Raw genomic sequence first — 22,120 nt, forward strand, 5'->3', positions numbered from 1 at the left:
TTTTAGGGTTAGTGCAGCCCTCACCTTTGACCCCCAAGATCGAAGTGACTGCCACGCTACAGAGTGCAGAGTTACAACTCAGGCCAAAGTTAAAACAAAACAAAAAAACACTTCTCTATTCCCCACCCAGGGAAACCGGTTCTGGTTCCGCGGCCTGAGCCACCTTTACCCAGTAACCCCCTCCACCTCAACTTTTTTTTTTTTTCCCTTCTTCTTCTTTTCTCGCCATGAACTGCCCTAGCCACCTCTGAAGGAAGGAACTTAAGTTGTCAGGGGAGCATCGCTGGGTTGCGGTGGGTGAGTTGTTCTCCATAAGGAAACCGAATGCCAGGTTATCCGACAGGCACCCAGGCTGGGGAAGACGGTCATCGATCAGACCTGGCGGGGAAGGGAGGAGGGAGAGGAGGAGAGAGGAGGACAGGGGAGGGGAGAGGCTGGGCGGTGATCACCTTCACCTGCCCTGAGCCCAGCCCCACTGTTGAACTATCCCTCGACCTCCTGCCGGGATTAAAGGGGGCGGGGGCGGAAGGGAGGGGGCACCCCCCCCCGAGTTACACAAGTGGCCTCTTTCTATAAGAGAATGAGTTCACCACCTCCCCAGAGAAGCCTCACCATCCATCCACTCGATATAACTGATGAGACAAACCACAAGGAAAAACTTCTGTAGCCCATATTTATGGTATTAATGAATAGTTAAAAAAAGATTTACACTTCTTATGATCAATATTCTGAGTTATTTCCCTCAAAGTATATAATTACAGTGTCTTCAGAGTTTTCATCATTGTTTGAGGTGGCAAAACCATTTGTAATTTTCATTAGCCAGTAAACATGTAATTAACATTCAGCACTGTGTTTAACTTAATTCCTGTTTAAGACAAGGACAAGAAGCAGCCGAAGAGCGTTAGTTCCATTTGTCAAGTCTGACATACATCTTACCATAACAGTTTCCTAAAATAAAAGATCCGTGTTTCCCCATTATTCTTCTCTTAAAACAAAACAAAAAAAAAATCCATTAGTTAAAACTGTATTAAAACTGCAAGAGGCAAGATAGTTTATTCTCAATTTTCTCTAGTTACTGTATTCCTGCTTCCTTTTTTCACTTGGGAGGGTGGGTGAAAGGAGGGGGTTAATTAAGCATTCATTATTTGAAGACTTGAAATTGGGAACCCCTCCCCCCAAAAGAAATAGGTTTCCTCCTCAGGAAAGTTCTAGAATGGAGACTGGAAAAGGGGGGCACGGATCTGCAGGGGAGAGGGAAAAATCACTTGGGGGGACCTGAGTTAAAAGTAGAAAAATGAGGATTCCAACGGATTCCTAGGAAAAATGTTGCCCTCCTGTTTCAAGTTCTATCTCTGATCCAGGGTGAGGGGAGCCTGTCTGCCAGGCTGCTAGGCTGCTGCTTTTTCCCCCTCCTCTCCCACCTCTGTTTTTTTCCCAACTTGCTTTAGGATTAGCCTCCATCCCTCTCGACCCCAAACAGTGGAATTTGGCTGTGCCTCGGGTCGTCTTGCTTTGCAATATCGCCTATAGTTGTTGGCGGTTTTCTGCTGCGGCTGAGCCGTTTTGCTCCAGCCTCCGACTAAACTCATTAAGTTGGGAGATTTTTTTCAATTGGACGGGTGTTTTTAAAGTCTCGTCTTTCCAGCCCCAAACAAGGTGTAACAACGCACTCTTCCTTCTAAGGAATGAGATGAGAGACAAGGATCACTCCAGACATCTCCTACCTACGGTTTGGGGTTTTTTTTCTTAAAGGCGAGGCTTGCATTCCTCAGCAGCTATGTACAAAGCTCCCTGAAACCTCGTCTCTCTAAAGTTAGTGTGCAGGGTTTTCCAAGGCTGAGAACGCCTAATACATGGGGAAGCACTTCCTTAAGGTGGAAGATCTCTCCCTTCACCTTTCCTCTTTTTCCCTGCAGGCTAGTGCCTACTTTTTATCAGTTTGCACAATCGCTTAGATAAACACCGAGGAGGAGATTCTCTTTAATTATCAAAGACACATCTTTTCAGGGGGCCAACAAAGCATTTATTTCACCCGCCAAACTAAAGGAGAGTTATTCCAGTTTAGAAGGAAGATGCAAGCGGTTTGGGACCTTGAACAAGGCAAATATGGTTTTGGTATGTTTACTTACAGTATTTTTTTTCTCTCTCTCTCTCCTTTCTCACTTTTTTTTCCTTGTGCTGTGTGGGGCTGGGGATGACTTGGGGCTTTTCAAAATATCGGTTTGCTAACGTGTATGAAATGCCTAGGACTGTGGTTTCAGGGGTTTGGGGAGGGGGGGGACCGTCAATTCAATGCATTGCCATATTTTATTACATGTGTGTGATAGGAGAGGTGGTGGAGGGGGGAAGAGGGGGAAAAATACAATTGCAAAGCTGCCAAAATATGATTAAACAGAAGCGTAAAGACTGCGGTGCCTCCCCGTCTCCTCGTCCTGTCTCCTCAAACTCATTTCCTTCGATAGAGCAAACTAAAAGCCAGCCCTATAAGCGTGTTTTTCCAAGCAACAGACGACTCGGTTTTTCTAGCAAAGGAGCTGCGAGGCTCGCACTAAGTATCAGAATTTACTGTTCGATTTGCCTCTGCGCTTTATTTTGCAACCTTGTGCAACTGACAGCCAGCCAGGCAGGGAGGGAGGAAAGCTCTGCCTGGCGCCCTCGGCCGCGGCTCGGGGAGGAGAGCGCTCGGTAAAAGCTAGGAGGAGAATCGCGACGAGAAGGGTACTCACCATCGGGCGGGGTGGTGGAGCTGGCGTGCGGATTTCAGGCAAACGTTTACCTTTTTGCTGTCTATTGCAACCGCGTCGGGCTGACTTAAGAAGCAATTCTGTGCTCTGTCCAGAACGTTCAAGGAACGGTTCCTCATTTTTAAAAAGCCAGCGAGAGAGACGACAGAGACAGAGAAAGAAAAAGAGAGGAGGGGGTGAGGGGGGACGCACATAAACCCAGTTCAGGGGGGAAAAAAAAATCATCACCTCTCCGCCAGTGACTCGGGAAGCACAGAGGTGGCGAGATCCGAGTCCGGTCCAACCAAGCCAGAGCCAATTAATTTTAAATCCGGAAGAATTATTTAGATTAAAATGTACAGAACTTTCATTCTGCTATGCCTACGTGAGCTCAAAGTCGTTTCCCTTTAAGAGCTCCTTTTCTTTTAAAGTTGAATTTTAGGCAGCGAGGACTCTTACACTAGGGGGCAGACAGATACTGTACTTGCTCCAATCTTAAGCAATTTTTTCCCTCCCAGCATACGCTCTGATTTAGCACTGTAAATTTTTCAGAGGACCCAACTCTGACAGCCCCTGGTGATTTTCAAAGTACCACAAGCCAGTGGTTAAAAATTGCATTGACTTGGAAGTTCAGAGGGACACAATGGAAGCCCCTTTCCCTATTCATGGAGCTCCAGTGTGGTGGAAGAGAAAAACACACAGGGACTAGATTGAGGGAAAAGAGGAATTCAATGAATCCTGGTGGACAGAACTGGTTTCTACTGAGTTCAGAGCTAAACTCGCCATTTGCTGGGGTCTGTATTCATATTGTGATTTAATTTGTGGAGAATTACAGCCGTCAGGCCACTTTCTGCAAGAAAATCATATTCCTGGGTGGGTTTACTTTTTTTTTTTTTCTTTTTTCACCAGAGTAAAACAAATGTTTTTCCAACTTTCTCTGGCCAAATTAAAGCTTGCCATTCCTCTCATTAAAATAAATTTACATCTACAATAAAAGACTGGGCTGGATTTTTTTTTTTTTTGAACACGACATATTGATATTTATCTGTTAGTCTTAGAGCTGTTTATTCAAGGGAAATGAGCATCTCTGAAGAAGACATTTTAAAATATGTTCCCCCCCCCTTTTTTTCCCCTCAGTCTGCAGTCTTTCTCTTCTTGTATGCAGTAAAATTAACTATAATTGATAGGGTCATTTATTTATTTATTTGGAATTTTAATAGCATCCCCAGAACTGAATGAATCCTAAAATGCAGAGTGAAATACCTCTGATTTCATGTCAGCCCTGTGGTCATGTGTGTAGCAGGCTTCAGTTCTGTAAGAGATGAGGAAATTCTTCATTTTAAATCTGAGGCCATTAGAGCGCACTTCAAATACCAAAAATCTCTAAGTGTACCGTGGAAGCTCTTTCTCCTCAAAAACTTCCCACTTCACTTCTGTAAAAGGTGATCTTGCTATGGAAGTGTCTGCACTCGAAAGGAGAGATTAAGATTTCCCTACAATCAATTATTCCCATCTTCTATTAAACTGAGATGGGTATGCCCATTAGAATTCCTATTTCAACACAGCCCCGCCACATCTCTGCTGAGTTTGCCCCTAATCTACTGACATTTGTAGCATTAGGCAATCCCTTGAATCATAGGGGTTGAAAGGGAAGGGGAAAAAAACACCTTCTCTGTAATGATTTCTTTTCCATCCTTCTGTCCTCTTTAAGAGAAAGTTATATTGTGTCTCTAATCAACCTGAAATTCTCAGCCTGTTTCTCTCTGTGGCAATCTCATTACACACCAGGTTTATGATAGTTCAGTGTCCACTATGTTTTTTTTTTTTTTCCTACAACTTTCAAATAATCCCAGCACCTGCAGCTTTAGTGAAATACGTGATTTCAGCCGAGAAGGGGTGAGGACTAAGAAGGTTTCAGGAATGAACTGTAAGGGGGGGGGGGGTTCTCCTTCCCTAAAAACTAGCCCCTGTCTGCCTACATTTTCACTTAGTACCTATGTTGTATTCTGCCGGTGTGTAAAGGGTATTGAGTGCAAAATGCACACCAGCACAGGTCAATTATATGTCTGGTTTATGTTTTTTTTTTAATCTTTCATCTCGTCAATTTTTTGAACTATCAAGGATGCTTTCCTGTGGTCAGTAATTTAGGCTTTATATGTGTTCATGTTTCCTGAAGCTCAGTGTGTTTTATGTCAAATATTTTAATTGTTCATAAACCTGGTTGGCTTCCCAGATTACGGTTTTTCTCGGTACAAAAATGTGTATGATGGTGTCGAAATTTTGTTCCATAAATGTTGAACAATCACAATTCACTAACTTTTCATAATCAAACCAAAAAGCTACTGCGTTGAGATATAGTGTATTCTGTGGGGGCAATTCTAGATGTTTGATGTTTAAAACCAAACGCTCTGGAATCCAGAGACACATCCATGTTGATGACTTTAGCACACTGAGTGGAATGGCTCAGGCTATGAAGTTGTTCTTACTGCAGTGAATCTCTTGAGATAGACCATGGCGTGTGTGTGGTTTTTGTGAGTTGTGCTTGGTATTATTCCCAATTTGGAGCAGAATCTCTGGTTGTGTTTTAATGACTATATGGATGCTTAAAAGGAACTTGAGGAACAATGAAGTTCGTACTCAACTGTTCCATGACCTAGAAGCACAGTCGCTGAAGTCTTTGTCTGTGTACATTGACAAATGTGCATCTGATACATGTGCGCTTACATGTGTGTACAGAGGGTAGGCACAGGGGAGCCTGGGAAGCTGCTTCCGCTTGTCCATCAGGGCGCAGAACGCTCTATTCACCTCTCTCCACGACTGGGTGTGTGGCAGGACGCTGGGCTGTGAGTTAGCTATAACTAATGAGAGAGGATAAAGTTGAGGAAAATTGATTTTAATTGCGTCATGACAATGAGATGAAGTCTACTTGTGCTTCTCAGCATCCGAGATGCTTTATTTGAGCAATTAAAATGTCAGGCCACATACCTGTGAAATGTTAACCCTACAAGGAAAAGATAGACCCTAAACGGCTTTTTTTTCCTCGAAAAGGGAAAAAAGAAATAAGCCAGGAAACCAAGCAAGTGATCAGAGTCGATTACGAGAAGGGTCTACCCTCACCCGGATTTGACCAAATCTTTCGTTTGGTAACTGTCTCCAAGCTCGGTTCCCGGCACCTTCCTATCGCCCTACCCGCTACCCCTCTGCAAAGAAACCGGGGAACTTTTCTCTTTCTCTGGCATTGTGGGCACAAAGATGCGCCGGGAGTCCCGGGTGGTGCGCGAGCGACGGATTTCGTGGCATCGCCAAGTCGCGGGAGGCGAAGTCCTCGATTCCATCCAAAGCCTCTCGCGGAGCCTTTAAGAGGCGTTGTGTGTGCGCGCCGCGCTCCTCTCCCCGCTGGGGCGGAAACCTCCGGTGCGGGGTGCAGAGAGCTCGGGGGCCGCGTGCCCGGGGCCGGCCCGGGCCCATCCCCCGCCTGGCGGTGGTGGCGGCGCGGCCGCCCCCTCCCCGCCCCCCTTGGCCCCCCGCGCTCCCCGCGCTGCTGCTGCTACGCCGCTCGCGCTAGGACCGGGCTGAGCTCGCGGCCGCCATGGCGGGGCCGCCGCGCTCCGGCCAATGACGACGAGGGGGCGGTGCGCGCGCGCCCGGCCAGGCCAACCCCGGCTGCTGCCTTATAAGGCGCGCCGTCACCATGGCAACGTGCGCTAAGTTGCAGCAGTCGTGTCAAAGTTCACTATATAGAGAGCTCAGTGAGCTGATCGCGGAGAAGCCACTTCTGCCAGCCCCGGCGCCTATAAATCGCATTCCCTCCCGCGCCCCCCTTTTTAGCATATTTGATCACTTTGATTCTCTGTTCTTTTCTCTCCGCGGTGTGTGTGTGCGTGCGCGCGTGTGTGTTTTCTTCTCCTCCTCCTCCTCTCCCCGAGTTGCCTCCTTTCTCCGGGTGCCGTGCTGCCTTTTTTCCCTTCTTTCATTCTTTCTCTCCGTCTTTTTCTCCCCCCTCTGCGCACGAAGGATGTGCTTCTAGGTGGTGATCTGCCCTCCTCTCTCTCTTTTATCATTTCTCCCCCGCCGCCGGCGAGTTGACTCTTTCCCTATGTGTGTGAGGCGGCGGCGGCAGCAGCAGCAGCGGCTCCGGCGGCGGCAGCAGCGGCAGCAGCGGCTTCAGCGGCGGCGGCGGCGCTAGACGCGGCGGCTCCGGGCCCGACCCGGCGGCTTCGGCGGCGGCGGCGGCGGCTCCGGCGGCGGCGGCGGCCCGAGCGGCCCGCAGGGAGCAGCGAGCGGCCTCCATCCGGCGAAAGCGGGCGGCGGCGGCCAGAGCGAGCGAGGCGCGCGCCGGGCGCCCGTGGCAGGCGGCGGCGGCGGCCCAGCGCCAGGACGACGCCGCGCAGCGCCGGACGCGGACCACTTTCATGCTGATTCCCCCGGACCCGGGCAGCGCTCCGGCCACTCCGCGGGCCGCCGGCCTCCGCCCCGGCCTGCCCGGCTTTCTGGGCGCGCCCGCGACCGGCGCCTCAGCTCTCCCAGTCCTCCTGATTTCGATGGCTTTCCTGAATGGCTGACTGTGGGCTGCCCTGGACTTGGCCCCCGGACAGTCGCCTCTCCTCCTCCTCTTCCTCCTCCTCTTCCTCCTCCTACTCCAACTCCTCGGCACACCAGCTCTGAGAGCGAGAGAGTGAACGAGAGAGGGAGGGAGAGAGTGAGAGCGAGCGAGATCTTTGGAGAGATTTTTTTTTTTTTTTTTTTTTTTTTTGCCTCCTACTTCTGTCTTGAAGCCAGACAATCGACTTGCAGCTCTCCCTCCCCTCCCTCTCTCTCCACGTTCTGCTCCCACTCTCTCTCCCCTGGCCCCTTCCCCACCCCTCCGGGCGGAAAGCCCCCTGAAACCAACAAAGCTGAGCCGAGGGAAACAAACAAAACAAACACACCGGGCCAGACAAGCCATCGACAAAACTTTGCAAAAGCAGAAACAAAAAAGGAAAAACTAATCAACCGCAACCAACCAGCCCCCGAGCCACCCGGGGCGCCCTCCCGCGCCCTCTCGCACCCTCGCACACACAAAAGGCGGCGCGCCGGAGCCCGAGACCCGGGAGCCGCCGCCGCCCGCAGCCAGGGGAGCAGGAAGTCCGGACGCGGCCCCCATAGATATGGCAATGGTAGTCAGCACGTGGCGCGACCCCCAGGACGAGGTGCCCGGCTCGCAGGGCAGCCAGGCCTCGCAGGCGCCGCCTGTGCCCGGCCCACCGCCCGGCGCCCCGCACACGCCACAGACGCCGGGCCAAGGGGGCCCGGCCAGCACGCCGGCCCAGACGGCGGCCGGTGGCCAGGGCGGCCCCGGCGGCCCGGGCGGCGACAAGCAGCAGCAACAGCAACACATCGAGTGCGTGGTGTGCGGGGACAAGTCAAGCGGCAAGCACTACGGCCAGTTCACGTGCGAGGGCTGCAAGAGCTTCTTCAAGCGCAGCGTGCGGAGGAACCTGAGCTACACGTGCCGCGCCAACCGGAACTGTCCCATCGACCAGCACCACCGCAACCAGTGCCAGTACTGCCGCCTCAAAAAGTGCCTCAAAGTGGGCATGAGACGGGAAGGTATCGGCCTCTCATTTCTCCCCACCACCCCACCCCCCCTCGCCTGGGGTCCCGGGGCCCTGGGTGCGTTTGGCTAGCCTGCTCTGGGTAAGGACGCAGAAGCCCCAAGCTCTTCTCTTCGTATTGCAGTTGAAAGGGGTTTTTTATACTAGAAACAAGTTCTGCACTGGAACCCAGACCCCCAAATCCGCATGCTTTGGCCGACCGATTTCCTCCTCTACTTTCTCTTCGGGCTGTTTCATTTTCTTTGCATTGATTCCGAGTTCATTCGAGTTCGCCTTTCTACGAGGGATGGGGTGTTGTCTGTTGTTTCAAAGCCTGGTTTACTTCTCTGCCTTTCCTCTCTCTCTCTCTCTCCCCTTGTTTTTCCTGCATGTTCAACATATGTCCCTCCTCCCCACCCCTCTCCCCAGCCCCCACCCTCTCAAAAAAAAAAAACAAAAAACCAACCTGAGATTGTACTTTTGTACAGGAGGTTCAAATTACAAATGGCAATTTTATGCACTTCGCCGTATTAACGCTGCTGCCCGGGCAGCGCTCATGTGACCCTCCGTGGATTAACATTCTGCTTAAAAAAAAAAAAAAATACCTCTGTTTTCTTTTTTTCCTTTCACTTTTGAAAGGAGGAGAGCGCGCTAGGGAGCAGGGAAGGGTGGGCGAGGGGCCCTCGGCGGCTGCTTTCGCTCTGCGCGAGTTGGGTCTTTGTGATATAAAATTCGCCGAGCGCCGTGAGCCGTGCTCGGCCAATGGCGCGCTCGGCGCCGGGCGCGGGCTCCGGGCTAAGGCGAGCGAACGCCGGGCTTTCTTTGTGTTTCTGCGAGAGCGACTCTCCCGGTCCGGCGTCAGATAACAGCCCGAGCCCCAGCCTCGCCAGCTCTCCCCGGCCCTCTCGGGCCCTGCCCGGGCTGCGCCGGCGCCGGCCGCCTGCTCCCCGCCTCTCCCCGGCTTCCTCTCGCCTCGGCCGGCCTCTCTCTCCGCCCTCTCCCTCCGTCTCTCTTTCTTCGAGCACACTGATTAGGCTGCCGCCAGACCTCGGCTTTCCGCTCGTCTCTCACCGGGGCTTCCCCGCCGGGCTGGGGCTGCGGGGTTTGGGGAAGAGTTGTTCCGGGGTGGCCGCAGGCCGTCTGGGGTGAACCCTGGTGTCATTCTGCAAAAGCGTCTCACCCTCCCCCCAACCCAGACTCGCCCCTCCCGCTCCCTCTCCTCCAATCAATAAGAAATATCAGCTGTTTAGCAGTGAAGAAGAAAGATGCCCCCAGAACGCTACCTCCCGCCCCCAGTGCTGGGGACCCCGAGGCAAAGCGGTCAATTCTGGGTCCTCGGCGGCCCAGACCAGAGCGGGCCTCGGAGGCAAGTGTGCCGCTCTGGCCGCCGGAGCCTGCTTGGGTGGTGGCTTGAGAGCAGCGCTGCCGGGCTCCCGGCGACTTCCAGGTCTGTGGCCCTGGCGCGCCGGGGAGAGGGGCAGGCCTGCCGGTTGTGGCGCGGCGCGGAGGTCTGGGTCAGGTGGGGGTCGGGCCGGGGCGGACTCCGCCGGGGGAGCTAGGGGATGAGGCTGGTCATTAACGGCGGGGTGTCTCCTTTCCTCCCCGCAGCGGTGCAGAGGGGCCGGATGCCGCCCACCCAGCCAACCCACGGGCAGTTTGCGCTCACCAACGGGGACCCTCTCAACTGCCACTCGTACCTGTCCGGATATATTTCTCTGCTGCTGCGCGCCGAGCCCTACCCCACGTCGCGCTTCGGCAGTCAGTGCATGCAGCCCAACAACATCATGGGCATCGAGAACATTTGCGAACTGGCCGCGCGGATGCTCTTCAGCGCCGTCGAGTGGGCCCGGAACATCCCCTTCTTCCCTGACCTGCAGATCACCGACCAGGTGGCCCTGCTTCGCCTCACCTGGAGCGAGCTATTCGTGCTCAATGCAGCCCAGTGCTCCATGCCCCTCCACGTCGCCCCGCTCCTGGCCGCCGCTGGCCTACACGCCTCACCCATGTCCGCCGACCGAGTGGTCGCCTTTATGGACCACATACGGATCTTCCAAGAGCAAGTGGAGAAGCTCAAAGCACTGCACGTCGACTCCGCCGAGTACAGCTGTCTCAAGGCCATAGTCCTGTTCACCTCAGGTAGGAAGGAGCCCTGCCCTCTCAGTCCAAGGACTTCTAGCTCAGAGTTAGGGACCAGGGAACTTGGGAGTCCCCAGCCTGAGCCCAGCCCCCCCCCACACACCCCCTTGAAAGACCAAACTGTTGAGAGCAAACTTGGGAGTGGGACCTCTGTGTAGGTGCTGGGCCTCACCAGGCCTATCCAGGGAACAAGAGAGGAAGGCTGGACTTCAGGAAGATTACTTCAGACAGAGGCTCTCAAAATGGGCCATGGGAAAGCCTCCTGAGCCTGCCAGGCTGGGATGCATGTTCCTGCTCCCTCCCTTAGCCCCGGGCCTTCTGGGCCAGCTGGGCCTGTGCTGTCTCCCCTGCCCCACCATGGCTTGTTTTCTGTCACCCTGGCTGAGCCTCTAGGAGATGCCTCTGAGCACTGGAGCTCAGTCCTGGCATCATCTCTGCAGGGGAAAGTTTGCCCCTGCAGGGGAAAAGTTTGTCTGCTAACTCAGTAGGAGTAGGAGCTTCAGGCAAATCCAACCTGAGGGCAGCAATTTTCAAAATCATCTTATTAAAACAATGCAGACTGCCAGGAGAGGAGGAAGAGCTGTCAGGAAGGGGCAAGAGGAAGAAAGGGGCCATCGTAAGTGTCCAGAATGTCTACGAGGGCTGGAAGACTCTGGCCTCCTGCTTCCTCTGCCCAGGCAAACACTTAAGGCAATTTTCAAACAACCCAAAGTGTATGCCAACTGGGGCTGGATATGAATGTTGCCAGAGATATAAAACCATCATTGACTGCATTATGAAATCTAATTAGTTTGTATGTAGTTTAACCTGTGTGAGTAATAGATCTAATATTAATTAACTCTTGAGGCCAAATGATTTTTGAAGGTGTCTGGCTTTCCACTTTAGGCCACACCTGAGCCTTTTGGCTGCCTCCAGGCTGAGTTCAGCCTACCCCAGGTGGGTGGAAATCACCCCCTCCGCCTTCTGGGTCTAAGTTGTCAGCTGATCCCTTTGTCATGCCTGAGAGGGGAGAGGGGTTCCCAGTTCAGAATGACAAACATTTGGGTGTTGGTAGGGCTTGGAACCTAGAAACTGCAGTTTTTACAGCTTGTAATCTGGACACTGGGAGTGCTGAGTAGTTCCTGTGGCAGCAAAAAGATCCACAATCTCTTTCTTATTGTTTGAAGGAAATCTAGGGGCCCAAGTCATTAGCTCAATTGATGTTAGGTTCTGAGCCCTTAACCCACTGTCTGTTATACCTTGCTGTTTCTCACACATCACCCCCCCCCCCAACAGCCACCTCAAATTCTGCCTTTGAAAGTCCTTAGGTAACCAATGAAAGGGCAGTGTCTGGGCAAGGAAAAGCTGTGTGGAGAGAGGCTTGGATCTGGAGTATTTTTCTCAGGGGAACTGTCATAACTAGAACATTTGCCGGATGCAAATGTGCAGGCAGGATATTCCCATACTCTACAACCACCTTCACCCCCATCCCACAACCCTACTACGTCCAGCCCCAGGAGCCCAGATGATGGGGGTGTTGTTAATTTCTCAATATCATTGTTAGCTCTCAACCTTACCCTTGGTCTTTCAAGGAAAGAAATGCCTGATACTGTCGTTAACAGTTTAATTTATTACTATTTGCAAAATGTAGAGGCCTGTGTGGAGAATGCAAATCGCCTCACAAAGAGATAAATGTTCCTCTTATCTGATTCACAGGGAGACACACAGTGTACCAATGCAGAGAGAGGGAGTCCTGTGCAAACAGATCTTTTAATTCCTGACCACAGACACCTATGCATTCTTTACATGCGGAGTCCTAGATGCACACAGGAGGAAACTGCATATGTGTTCTGGTTCTTGGGGGGAGGTAGTGGCGGCCGTTTTCAGATGTCTGTTTTAAGGATTCACAATACGCATGTGTACGCCCCAGTCTTGTCTAGGGAGCCCAAAAAGGTCAGGTCACAACCTGCACCGCCTTCACTGAGAAGCCTCTCATTTCAAAGGCACTTATTGTATTTTTCACATATCTGAAAGAGAAAAGTGTTTTCCTGAAGATAACAGGGGAGGGGTTTCTTCTTGGAGGGACCTGGGTTTTATAAGTAAATAAATAAATAAATAAAGGGGGGTAAGAGAAAAAGGGAGAGAGAAGAAAAGGGGGAAAAGAAACAGCTCAAATGAACAGAGAGATCACAGTTTGCATGGCTGCCCTTCAATAGGGCTATACTGACAAGATCAGTTTTAAAGGGCCACTTAAATCAGTTTCAAAGACTGGAGAAAAATGAGTCGCCCTCTTTGGGGAGAATCTGAGGCTGGGTCGTGGACGCCATTACTAGAGGCTGGGCCAGGTTGTTGCCCTCCCCCCCAACTATATAATTATAAGCCAAACTATTATTTACAGACGAGGAGGGGGAGGAGCCCTGGCAGTTTTGGTTTCATCTGTTTGTCTGTCTGTTTAATGACTTGAGCCAGATTTCACCCAATGCACTTTGCTTGGGGCCTCCTAGGGACCCAGCCTGAGGACTGACTGAGACAGTGAAAGCCTGCAGTGCACTGAGCTTGTGTTTGACTTTAAAGCAAATACCCCAGGATCATCTCCTGTTCTCCCCACCACCACCACCCTGCTCCCCTTCGCCCAGGTTTTTAGCACAGAGGCATTTGCTCCAACTCCGGTCGGGGCAGTTTGACAGCCCTGTACACACACCTCATGTGACCCTTTTCAGACCTCTTAATCTGATGACTGAATTCTTCTTCTCCTTCTCCTTCCCATTCTTCTTCTTCTTCTTCTTCTTTTTTTTTTTTTTAACTTTCTTCCAGATGCCTGTGGTCTCTCTGATGTAGCCCATGTGGAAAGCTTGCAGGAAAAGTCCCAGTGTGCTTTGGAAGAATACGTTAGGAGCCAGTACCCCAATCAACCAACGCGATTTGGAAAGCTTTTGCTTCGCCTCCCTTCCCTCCGCACGGTCTCCTCCTCAGTCATAGAGCAATTGTTTTTCGTCCGTTTGGTAGGTAAAACCCCCATCGAAACCCTCATCCGGGATATGTTACTGTCCGGCAGCAGTTTTAACTGGCCGTATATGGCAATTCAATAAATAATAAATCAAAATAAGAAGGGGCAGTGAAACAGAGATAAAGAAAAGGCAAAAGACTGGTTTGTTTGCTTAAATTCCTTCTGTTAAGAAAGGATATAAAAGGATGTTACAAGTTTGCTAAAAGAAGAGAGGGGAAGAATTTAATGGACTGTGAATTTCAAAAAAAAAGACTGTCAAATGAACTTTTACAGAATGCATTAAAAAAAAACAAACTCCTGTGTCGGTCAGAGCAACTTGCTACTTATCATTTTTGTATAAAAAGGAAATTAGTCTTTTTCTTTTTTTGGTAAATTTTTGAAAAATATTGCTAAAAGTGCATTTAAGGAGATTGGGAGAAAATTAGCAGAATGGAGAAAGTAAGTCTTTTTTTTTTTTTCCAAATTATTAATTGTCCTGTGTCTATGTACCTCTAGCTGTTCTTTTTTGTACTTTTCTGGTTCCAAACCAGTTTATTCTGTGGTTCTATAATAAGTTTTGATATAATCTTGGCTTCTTAAAAACTGTGTATCCTTAAAATATATGTTCTGCAAGAATTAAAACTGAGTCCATGAAAATATCATAGGAAGACATAAAACTTTAAAAGGCAACTCAGAGATGATGGAAACGCACTTAGAAGTGGTGACCAAAAATTTTAGGCGAAGTTGAGCACTCTTAATTTGAGAACTGGAGGAACCACATACACTTAACTTCCCCACCCTGCCCCCCCCAAAAAGACACCATGACAAACCTAGCTTTTTAAAAATATTTTAAGAAAGAGAATGAACTGTGGAATTTATTGGCAGCCAAGGAATGTGTCCAAGACACATGCTGAGGTTTTGAATAAAAAGTGAACTTTTGTAATTTGAATTGGGTCCCGCTTAGTTCTTGAATTGTTACGAAAATCCTATATCTGTTTGTATATTTGCAAACCCTTTGTATTATAATTGTTGATATTTTCCCTTTTTAAAAAATACCATTGAAATCAGCATGACAAAATAACACTGTTGGCACTTATAGGTAACGTGATTGATTCAGTATCTTAGAGTTTACAGTTTGTGTTTTAAAAAAAACTGAAGGTTTTTTTTTTTAAGTGCAACATTTCTGTATACTGTAAAAGTTATAATAACTGAACTGTTTGGTCGAGTCTTTGTGTGTTATATTCCAAGGAAAATTGAAAGTATTCAGAAATTAAAATATTATTTGATATCTGAAATCTGTTTGGCTGTCCCCACTCACTGTCTTTCTCATCCAGAAGAGCCCCTGTGAGCTCTCCCTGAGCCGGGCCCGGGGGGTCCATTTGTTTACTGCCCTCAGTCAGTTTGTTCAAAGGTGGACTAGTGTATTTGCCTGTTTAATTTGGGTGTGTGTGGGGGGGAGAAGCTGAAGTTAATGGTTTATCTATGGTTTAGGAAGTGCCATACTGATATAGTAAACCACCCCCATTCACTTAATCCTCCTTTTAATTAAAAATGGATTTTCCAGGAAAAAAAAGGCCCTTATATTTGTCACACTTAAGTGCCTGCTTAGGGAAGGTATTGTGGAAAGTATTAGAAATCTTGAGATCAGTATCTATTTTATGATCAGAAAAAAATACTGTTTTGTACATTTCTGACAGTTAAGCGGAAGACAGTTCTAGCAAGCTAATCACAGCATTGTAAATAGAGGGAGTTGTTTGCAGTGAGTTTTTCCTTAAGTAGGTTTGATTTTTAAAAATACTCTGTGGTTCTCATCTAGCTTGGTTGTTGAGAGGATTTCAAATTCAGTGATGTAGCTTAGGGTGCTGAAGGGTCTGTTTTTTAGTGTATATATGATAACTTGCCGTTGGCCTGCCTTTCCCCTCCCCCCTTTACGTTCATTCTGTGAGAGCATGACCACAGGTCAAGGGAGTCTTTTCCACTGGAGTTATGTACATAAAAACACATCGACATTTTGACATTTCGGATTGTGTAGATACAATCTGTACTGCTCTTGGGATCCTTTGTCCTTAGAAGCCAAATTAAGAAAAAGAAGAGAAAGAAAGAAGGAAGGAAACTTTACAGAGTATGCTGATTTGGAAGTAGTAACTATTTTGTTTTGGAGCCCCCCCCCTTCCTCTTTTCCTGGTTTGAAGGAAGCTCAGTGTGTGGGAGCTTCCAATTTTGTTCTTATTGAGGCTTTCCAGCATCCCCTCCCCACCATACTTCCCTATGTTGTGGTTTAATTTTAAGAGCGGGTGGGTAGGGGAGATGGAAGAAAAGGGATCATTTTGTAAAGTGTATTAAACTTTGATACTCAGTTCCAGTCAATACATGCAGACCAGAAAAATCTGATTTGTGCATTTGAGCAGAGTCCTCCATCTGACCCCCAGCTTCTTTCTGTAGATATATACATACATAAATACAAGTATGTTCTTAGGGCAGAATATCGCTGACCTTTAGCTCGAGGTTTGTCGGTTGTTGTTTATTTTCTCCTCTTGCAAGTGCTATCCATGTGAGTGTGTGAAGTTTCTCTAATAAGTAAAACACAGGCCCCTTTCCTTGTTTGTTTTGTGTTAGTTTATTGTAAACAGCCATTTGTTGTAAATTATTATTGGCATTAAATTATAATTTATGATTTTCAAAGCAAAAGACAGTCCCTGTTTTATTATGGTTTAAGCATGTGTTCTAGTCATTGGAAATCTCTCTCTCACTCTCTCTGAGTTTCAGCAATGAGCTTGGGGTCTGCAAGGCAGAAAAACAGGACCCAAAATTTTTCAAACGGTTAAAACAAAACCCCTTGTATATGTTTAGAGTGGCTGGAGGAGGATCTGTTTAGAGTCTTGAGTTTGGTTTAAGTTTATTGCATTTAAAGAAAGTTTTTCTTTTCACGCTGAGTTAGAACAAAAGATCTTTGCTGCAACTGAACTGGACAAAAGACGAGGGCTGGGACCCAGCGAGTGCGTTCTGTGTGAAATTGACGAGATCTTTAAAAAAGCTGCTAAACATGGCGACTCTTTCCCTTTAAGTGTCTCTTTTTCCTTGCTGGTTTGTGTTTTTTTTTTTTTTTTTTCCTTTTTTTTTTTTTTTCTCCATCTGATCTGAGCTCGCTTTATTTCTTTTCCCAACCCGCTCCCCCTCCCTCCTCTTGGCGCTCGGGGGTGTGAGAGAACCCAGTTAGACGCGAAATGCAACAATAGTCCGAGGAGAGAGAGAGAGAGGCGATCGCTGCTTCTCGCCACTTTCAAACAAACCTGGGGGAAGACTGAGCTGGGGGGGTGTGTGGCGGGGGGTGGGGGGGGCGGGAGCGGGGAGGTTGGGACTGTAGCCCGTTCGCTCGGCTCGCGGTCGCCCTGCCTCGGCCTTTCAGCATTAGTCCTCTCCGGGCCGCGAGGGGCTGGGGCTCAAAGTTAGCAGGCGACGTCCGGGGCTGGTTCCGCGGAGACCGCTGCGTTTGCATCCGGCCGGCTTGCAGGGACGGGGGCCTGGAGTTGGCAGCAGCAGCGGAAAAGTGCCTGCCCCCCCCCCGCCCCCGCCTCCCACTTACGTGCGGCGGAATTCCGCCAGCGCCCCGGGAAAGTCCGGGGTGCCGGGTGCGCGGAGCTGCACTCCCTGGATGTGCACGAAGCGGCGACAGGCGGGGGGGCCGGGGCGGGGGGCGGTCAGGGGGAGCTCGAGCGTGTGAAACTCTGCCTCGAAGCTCGCTTTTGACTTGGTCCTATGAGCTGAGCCAACATGGCGTCTCCCATTGCACCGCGAGCGCCGGGCTGCCAGGCACGGCAGGGCCGGGTAATAGAAAACACATTGGTTACCAAAAAGAAAAAAAAGGGGCGGGGGGCTAAAGGCCATTCCATCTGCAGGCAGAAAACCCTCTTTTAAACTCTTGCTGGCGAGTGAGTGCGGTCCTCGATTGTTCTGTAATTAAAGCCCAAGTCGTAGGGGAAATATTGGTAACGCAGTATCCCCTTCCCTCTCTTGCCACCTCCTCCCCTTGTAATTAGGAGAGTTTATTTCATGTCTCCCTTCCCAACAGGAGCCAAATTAGGAAAAGCAAAAGTGTGTATCCTCAAAGCATCTGAAATGTTTGAATGGTATCGGGGGAGGGGGAGAAGCCAGTATTTACAGACCTGGTCAGTGCTCGCGCTCATTAATGCAGGGGCTGCGCCGGGGTTTGTGCGGGCCGGGTCCAGCTGGGGGGCGGAGGCTGGGCCGCGGACCCCGCCGGGCGTGGGCAGAACTTGCTGCTTGCCTGTCAAAGTTACCGCAGAGGTGGCTTTCCGGGCCCAGGGCTGACCGTGGGGGCGCGCCGCGGCGGAGGGCGGGTTCCGGGCGGGTGGTCGCGGGCCCTAGAACTGTGTAAGCCTGCGTGGACGGCGCCCCTGGCAGGAGCGCGCCCGCAGCAGAGGATCCCCTTTCTTTAATAGGTTTGAGCGGGTGAGGCGGGCTGGGACAGACTTGACCTCTCAGAGAGGGTCTTCGGAGATCCTCTGGAGAGAGACAGTGCATGGGCCCGGGCCGAGCTCTCAGAGGATGGGGGGAATCGCCCCTGACATCCAATTCTAGGCCCTGCGCGGGCCTGGAGACCCCTACCCTCAGCCGCCTGGGAGGGGAGCGAGGTACTCTCTGAATTCTGGGCCTCGTCAAGATTTATTGAAGTTGGGTTTTAAAAAACGTGCTTCAGATGATTTTTCCCATTTTCTCAGATTTCAAAGGCTCCCTGCAGTGCGGCTGCCTAATTAATGGTGAAATTCAACTAAATCTAATTATGCAGTAATTTTAAAGCAGTTAGTGCTGGGCGTTGGTTTGTAATAGGACCCCAGTTTTTTAAAGTTTGCTTACTGTGTTGGTTTAGGGGAAAGCCATCTTTTGTATGGCAAAGAAAGACGGGGAAATGGTTTTGCTGCAAGAACCCCAGGGCTGAGAACCTCCCCCACCCCCTCACCTCCATCCCCATCCCAGTCTCCTGTCTGCGCGCTGTCTCTCTCTCTCTTTTGCCCTCCCTCAAGGTCCAAAACTGAGCGAGGTGCTCACGGAGCAAAGAGACCCGTTTTCATAGCCAAAGGGGAAAGAGAATTTTTCATAAGGAGACACAAAGGGGCTTGGGATCTGCTCTCCTGGACCCATCTGTAAGTGCCCGAAAGCAGGGAAGGGACTCTCATCTCTAATAGAGAACAGATTTCCTCCCCTTTAACATCCATTGTCATTAAGGCGAAAAGCTCACTCTTGGAGTTATAAATCTTATCGTCCTTCTGATAACACACTTGTAATAAGTTAGCGTCCTATTCAAAGTGAATTGTAAAACTGCCTCATTTAATATGGCATCTGTGTCATTAAAACTTTTATTATTTTTTTCCCCCTCGCGTTTTGCAGGCCTGGCATTCTGTGGAGCACTGAGGTGACTGTTGGGCCTCTGGGGTAGGGCCAAGGGGGAGAAAGGTGTGAGAGATGGGCTGCCTGGTTTCAGCCTCTGGATCTTAGTCTGGGGTGAGAGACCCCTGAGGCAGAGAGGGCTTGGGGGGGTGCTGTGTCCCCCTTTCCCATCCCCCTGAGCGGCCCCCTCGAAATGACGTTCCTTGAAAGAAACATGCTTGTGATTAGCTAAGCAAACACATCTGCTTTCGGAGTTGGGCCTTCGTTAATTAGCTGAACAAAGGGCCGTTTTGCTTTTTACCTTTTGCTGGGGGAAAGTGTGTTATTTCAGGAGTGTTGCGGGCCCTCCTCTTCTCAATTGCAGCCACGACGTTAATTTTATTGGGATTACTGATGGGAAATGAGGTGGCGCAGGCTTCCGAGAGGAAAAGCTTGATCATTACCCCCTTTGGAACTATATTTTTCCACCAACCTCCTGCTCGCGAGGAGGGGGTTGGGGGGGGCAAACTGCGCAGCAAGTTTGGAGCAATTGGAATCAGGCTCGCGGTACACTGATCTCGGGTGACAGAGCGTGTGTTGGAGCTGAACTCTATAATTTGCGCTTCTGTTCCTTTATTAGCCCTGGACAACGAACTAATGAGCTTTGGCCCAGCACAGTGTCACTTGTATTTATTTTCTTATGGCAACTTTGAGATAGCGGAAGTGTTCTTACCAAGAGCCAGGGAGGGCCGGGAGTCCTGACCGCTGCCTTCTTGGCCCAGGTCGGTGGCTGCGTCCCAGGGGAGCGAGGGCGCTCGCAGAACGGACAGAGCTTGGCTACTGGGCCTTTAGACGCCTTGGGGGCGCTCAGGAAGGCTTTAGGCCCCTGGGAGGTCCAGGCATTCCTGCAGGCCCAGCTCCGGAGGTTGAGGTCCAGGGACACATGCTGGGCAAGTCCGGGACAGGTCCCCAGGCACGAGATCCTGGAGGTGCAAAGGTGGCCTGGAACCCCCCTGGCACAGAAAGGAGGAGGGATCCATGGGCATGACTAAGTTAGGCCAAGGTGCCCTTGGAGCACTGGGGCTCTCGGGCTGATGGCTGCGGGGACTGTTTCGTGCTGAAGGAAGCCTGGCTCAGCTCTCTGGCTTACTGTTTTGGGGGAGTGAGAGGATGCTTTAAAGGAACTCTTGGGGTCCTGAAATGTGAAGGCTCCTCTCCCCCGGTTTGGCTGTTCCAAGCAGTCTCAGTTGGAGAGGCCTGGAATCAAGTAAAGGAGAGGTGGGGGGTGGGGACAGAAGGGGGTCGATGGAGGCAGCGCAAACCTCCCTCGTGCCCTGGTAGAGAGAAAAGGAGCCCCCCACACTGCCAAGTGGGTGGAGGAGGGGGGCGCCAGGGAAGGGGAAGCCCAGGGAACTGCCAAGTGAGTGGGGACTTCTCTCTGCTCTGCAGCCTGAGACTTCCTGCGGCTCTCGCCTTGCTCCCTGCCAGGCAGCCTTTGCTAATAATGCCCAGGCTCCGTGCCCCAGCCCGCCCCATCCCTCCTCGCCTCTCCTCGCTTTATCCCTCTGCCTCACTACCCCCCTCCCCACCTCTTCCTTCCTTCCTGCAAATGGGTGTTAACGTGGGTCTTTATGTTCTGTCTATAACTAGGATGTAATCACGCGCCCCATGCCTCTCTCTAAAAGCATTTAATAAATGTCTATTAAAGCGCTACAAATGTAAGATGAATTTAGTGGCGCGGCTGCCTCCCTGAATCCGAACGGTAATGATGGATTTATCAACAGGGATTCGCCTTCAGCACAGCGAGGGAGGTTTACTCAGCAAATATGTCGACGAGCACCCACCCAAATACAATCATTTGACCCCCTGCAGGCGCTAGCCGCCTCACCCTTTCTGCCGGGCCAGCGCAGAGCAGAGAGGACCAGAGGGCCATCGCCCCTCTCTTGGCCTCTCGCCCCCTCCTCTGCCTCCTCTCGGCCTGCAGGTCCCCTGGCTTGCGTGGGGGACCTGGCATGGAGGTTTGGAGATGGGAAGCTGGTGGTGACCGTGTTAGATCACGGGATGGAGTCTGGGCTGTCTTGGATTTGCCGGGAGACATCCGTGGGAGCTCTCCTGACCCTCTTGGTTTTGAAGGGGTAGCAGTTTCAGTCTGCAAGTGAGCTCTTGAGTACCCTGACTTTGACCAAATCTTAGGTCACGGGATCCTCGCTGGTCACGCAGCCCAGCCCTGGGCACTGTTCTAGGGGCGGCAGCTCCAACACAGAGACCTCAGGCCCCAGGTCCTCAAAGAGGCCCCAGTGTGCCCAGAGCGGGGTGCCTGGTGTACCCACCTTCCCTGCGCTCCCTGAACCCCGTCAACCCGAAGCAGAAGCGGCTGTAATCCAAGGTTACCGTGTAAGCTCCAAGGCAGGGGGCAAGACTGCCATGTCTCTTCCCTAAGCAGATCTGGCTTCTCTTCCACCTGCCCCAGCAGCGCCCACCTGGCCATTTTCAGGTTTTTGTAGCAGTGGATTTTTGGAATTTGGTTTGGACTGTGCTTGTTAAGGCACACAGTCCCCAGTGACCAGCACCTCTTTCTTTTTTGTCTTTTATCTTTCTTCTCGAGGAGGAGGAAAGTGCTAGCCTGTTCCATCAAGCCCCGTTCACATTTGCTTTGGCCTCTGATTTCTCTTTCTTCTTTGGAAATTTCATTGAGATGTCTCTGTATTTCGCTTGTCAGTTATCTTTGTTCCTTTTAAATAAAGGGCTTTTAAATGGACTTATTGCTCCCAGCGTGGGTTCCTCTCTCTAAATGTTAGAAAATTGTGCCATCTACCCGCTATGCTGAGTACTGTCACACTCGGGGACCTCGGGGACCTCCGGGCGGGCTTCAATGCTGCCGTGTCAGGGGCCGCCGGCAGCAGGAGGAGGGGGCGGCTCACGTGGATTTTTACAGATCTCCGCCTGCAGCCGGCCCGCGTGGCCACGCCAGGGCACGGCCCGCAACCGGCGCAGTCGCCAGCTTGCTGGCGGCCTCGAACTTGGCGGCGGTGGCTGCTCTCCTCCGACCGAAGCGCAGCGTGGCTGGGACCATGCTCTTCTCCGAGATGCCCCGGGCTCGGGAAGGGGCGGGAGGGGGGGCGGGCGCGGGGGCTGGTTTCGATGGAACAGCCGCTGGGGGGTCGGGGACAGCGGAGGACAATGTTGGGGGGGATGCTGCTGGGGAAGGGCAGGGGGCGATTTCGTGGCACAGCTTTGGGGAGCTCCTGCCCGCGTCCAGCTCGCCCTCTCCCTCGGGAGAAGCCGGGCGGAGGCTGGTGGAGAGCGACGGCCGCCGAGTGGCTTCCCAGTCTCGGGGA

The 22,120-nt window shown here is 51.1% G+C and overlaps 1 protein-coding gene across 4 annotated transcripts; it reads left to right on the forward strand.

The window, feature by feature from the left end:
- The first annotated feature begins 282 nt into the window (after positions 1–282).
- On the forward strand, positions 283–14,254 carry NR2F2 (nuclear receptor subfamily 2 group F member 2). Of its 4 annotated transcripts, XM_046008955.1 has the most exons (4): positions 283–297; positions 2,008–2,115; positions 9,905–10,432; positions 13,226–14,254. In XM_046008955.1, exons 2-4 carry the CDS (start codon positions 2,073–2,075, stop codon positions 13,498–13,500), a joined length of 846 nt encoding a protein of 281 aa, XP_045864911.1. In that variant the 5' UTR covers positions 283–297; positions 2,008–2,072; the 3' UTR covers positions 13,501–14,254. The 4 variants fall into 4 exon arrangements, with proteins under 4 accessions (XP_045864911.1, XP_045864910.1, XP_045864909.1 ...); XM_046008954.1 differs by lacking the exon at positions 283–297 and having other exon boundaries at positions 1,309–2,115; XM_046008953.1 differs by lacking the exons at positions 283–297; positions 2,008–2,115 and adding an exon at positions 5,231–8,312.
- The last annotated feature ends 7,866 nt before the right edge of the window (positions 14,255–22,120 follow it).

This window comes from Meles meles, chromosome 6 (assembly GCF_922984935.1).
Source record: "Meles meles chromosome 6, mMelMel3.1 paternal haplotype, whole genome shotgun sequence".
In the NCBI taxonomy this organism is placed as follows: domain Eukaryota; kingdom Metazoa; phylum Chordata; class Mammalia; order Carnivora; family Mustelidae; genus Meles; species Meles meles.

What these genes read in the sequence shown, in the direction of transcription:
- NR2F2 (XM_046008953.1), top strand. Translation starts at nt 7,871, where the DNA reads ATGGCAATGGTAGTCAGCACGTGGCGCGACCCCCAGGACGAGGTGCCC. An exon ending in AGTGGGCATGAGACGGGAAG is followed by an intron (nt 8,313 to 9,904) that starts GTATCGGCCTCT and finishes TCCTCCCCGCAG; the next exon opens with CGGTGCAGAGGGGCCGGATG. An exon ending in CATAGTCCTGTTCACCTCAG is followed by an intron (nt 10,433 to 13,225) that starts GTAGGAAGGAGC and finishes ACTTTCTTCCAG; the next exon opens with ATGCCTGTGGTCTCTCTGAT.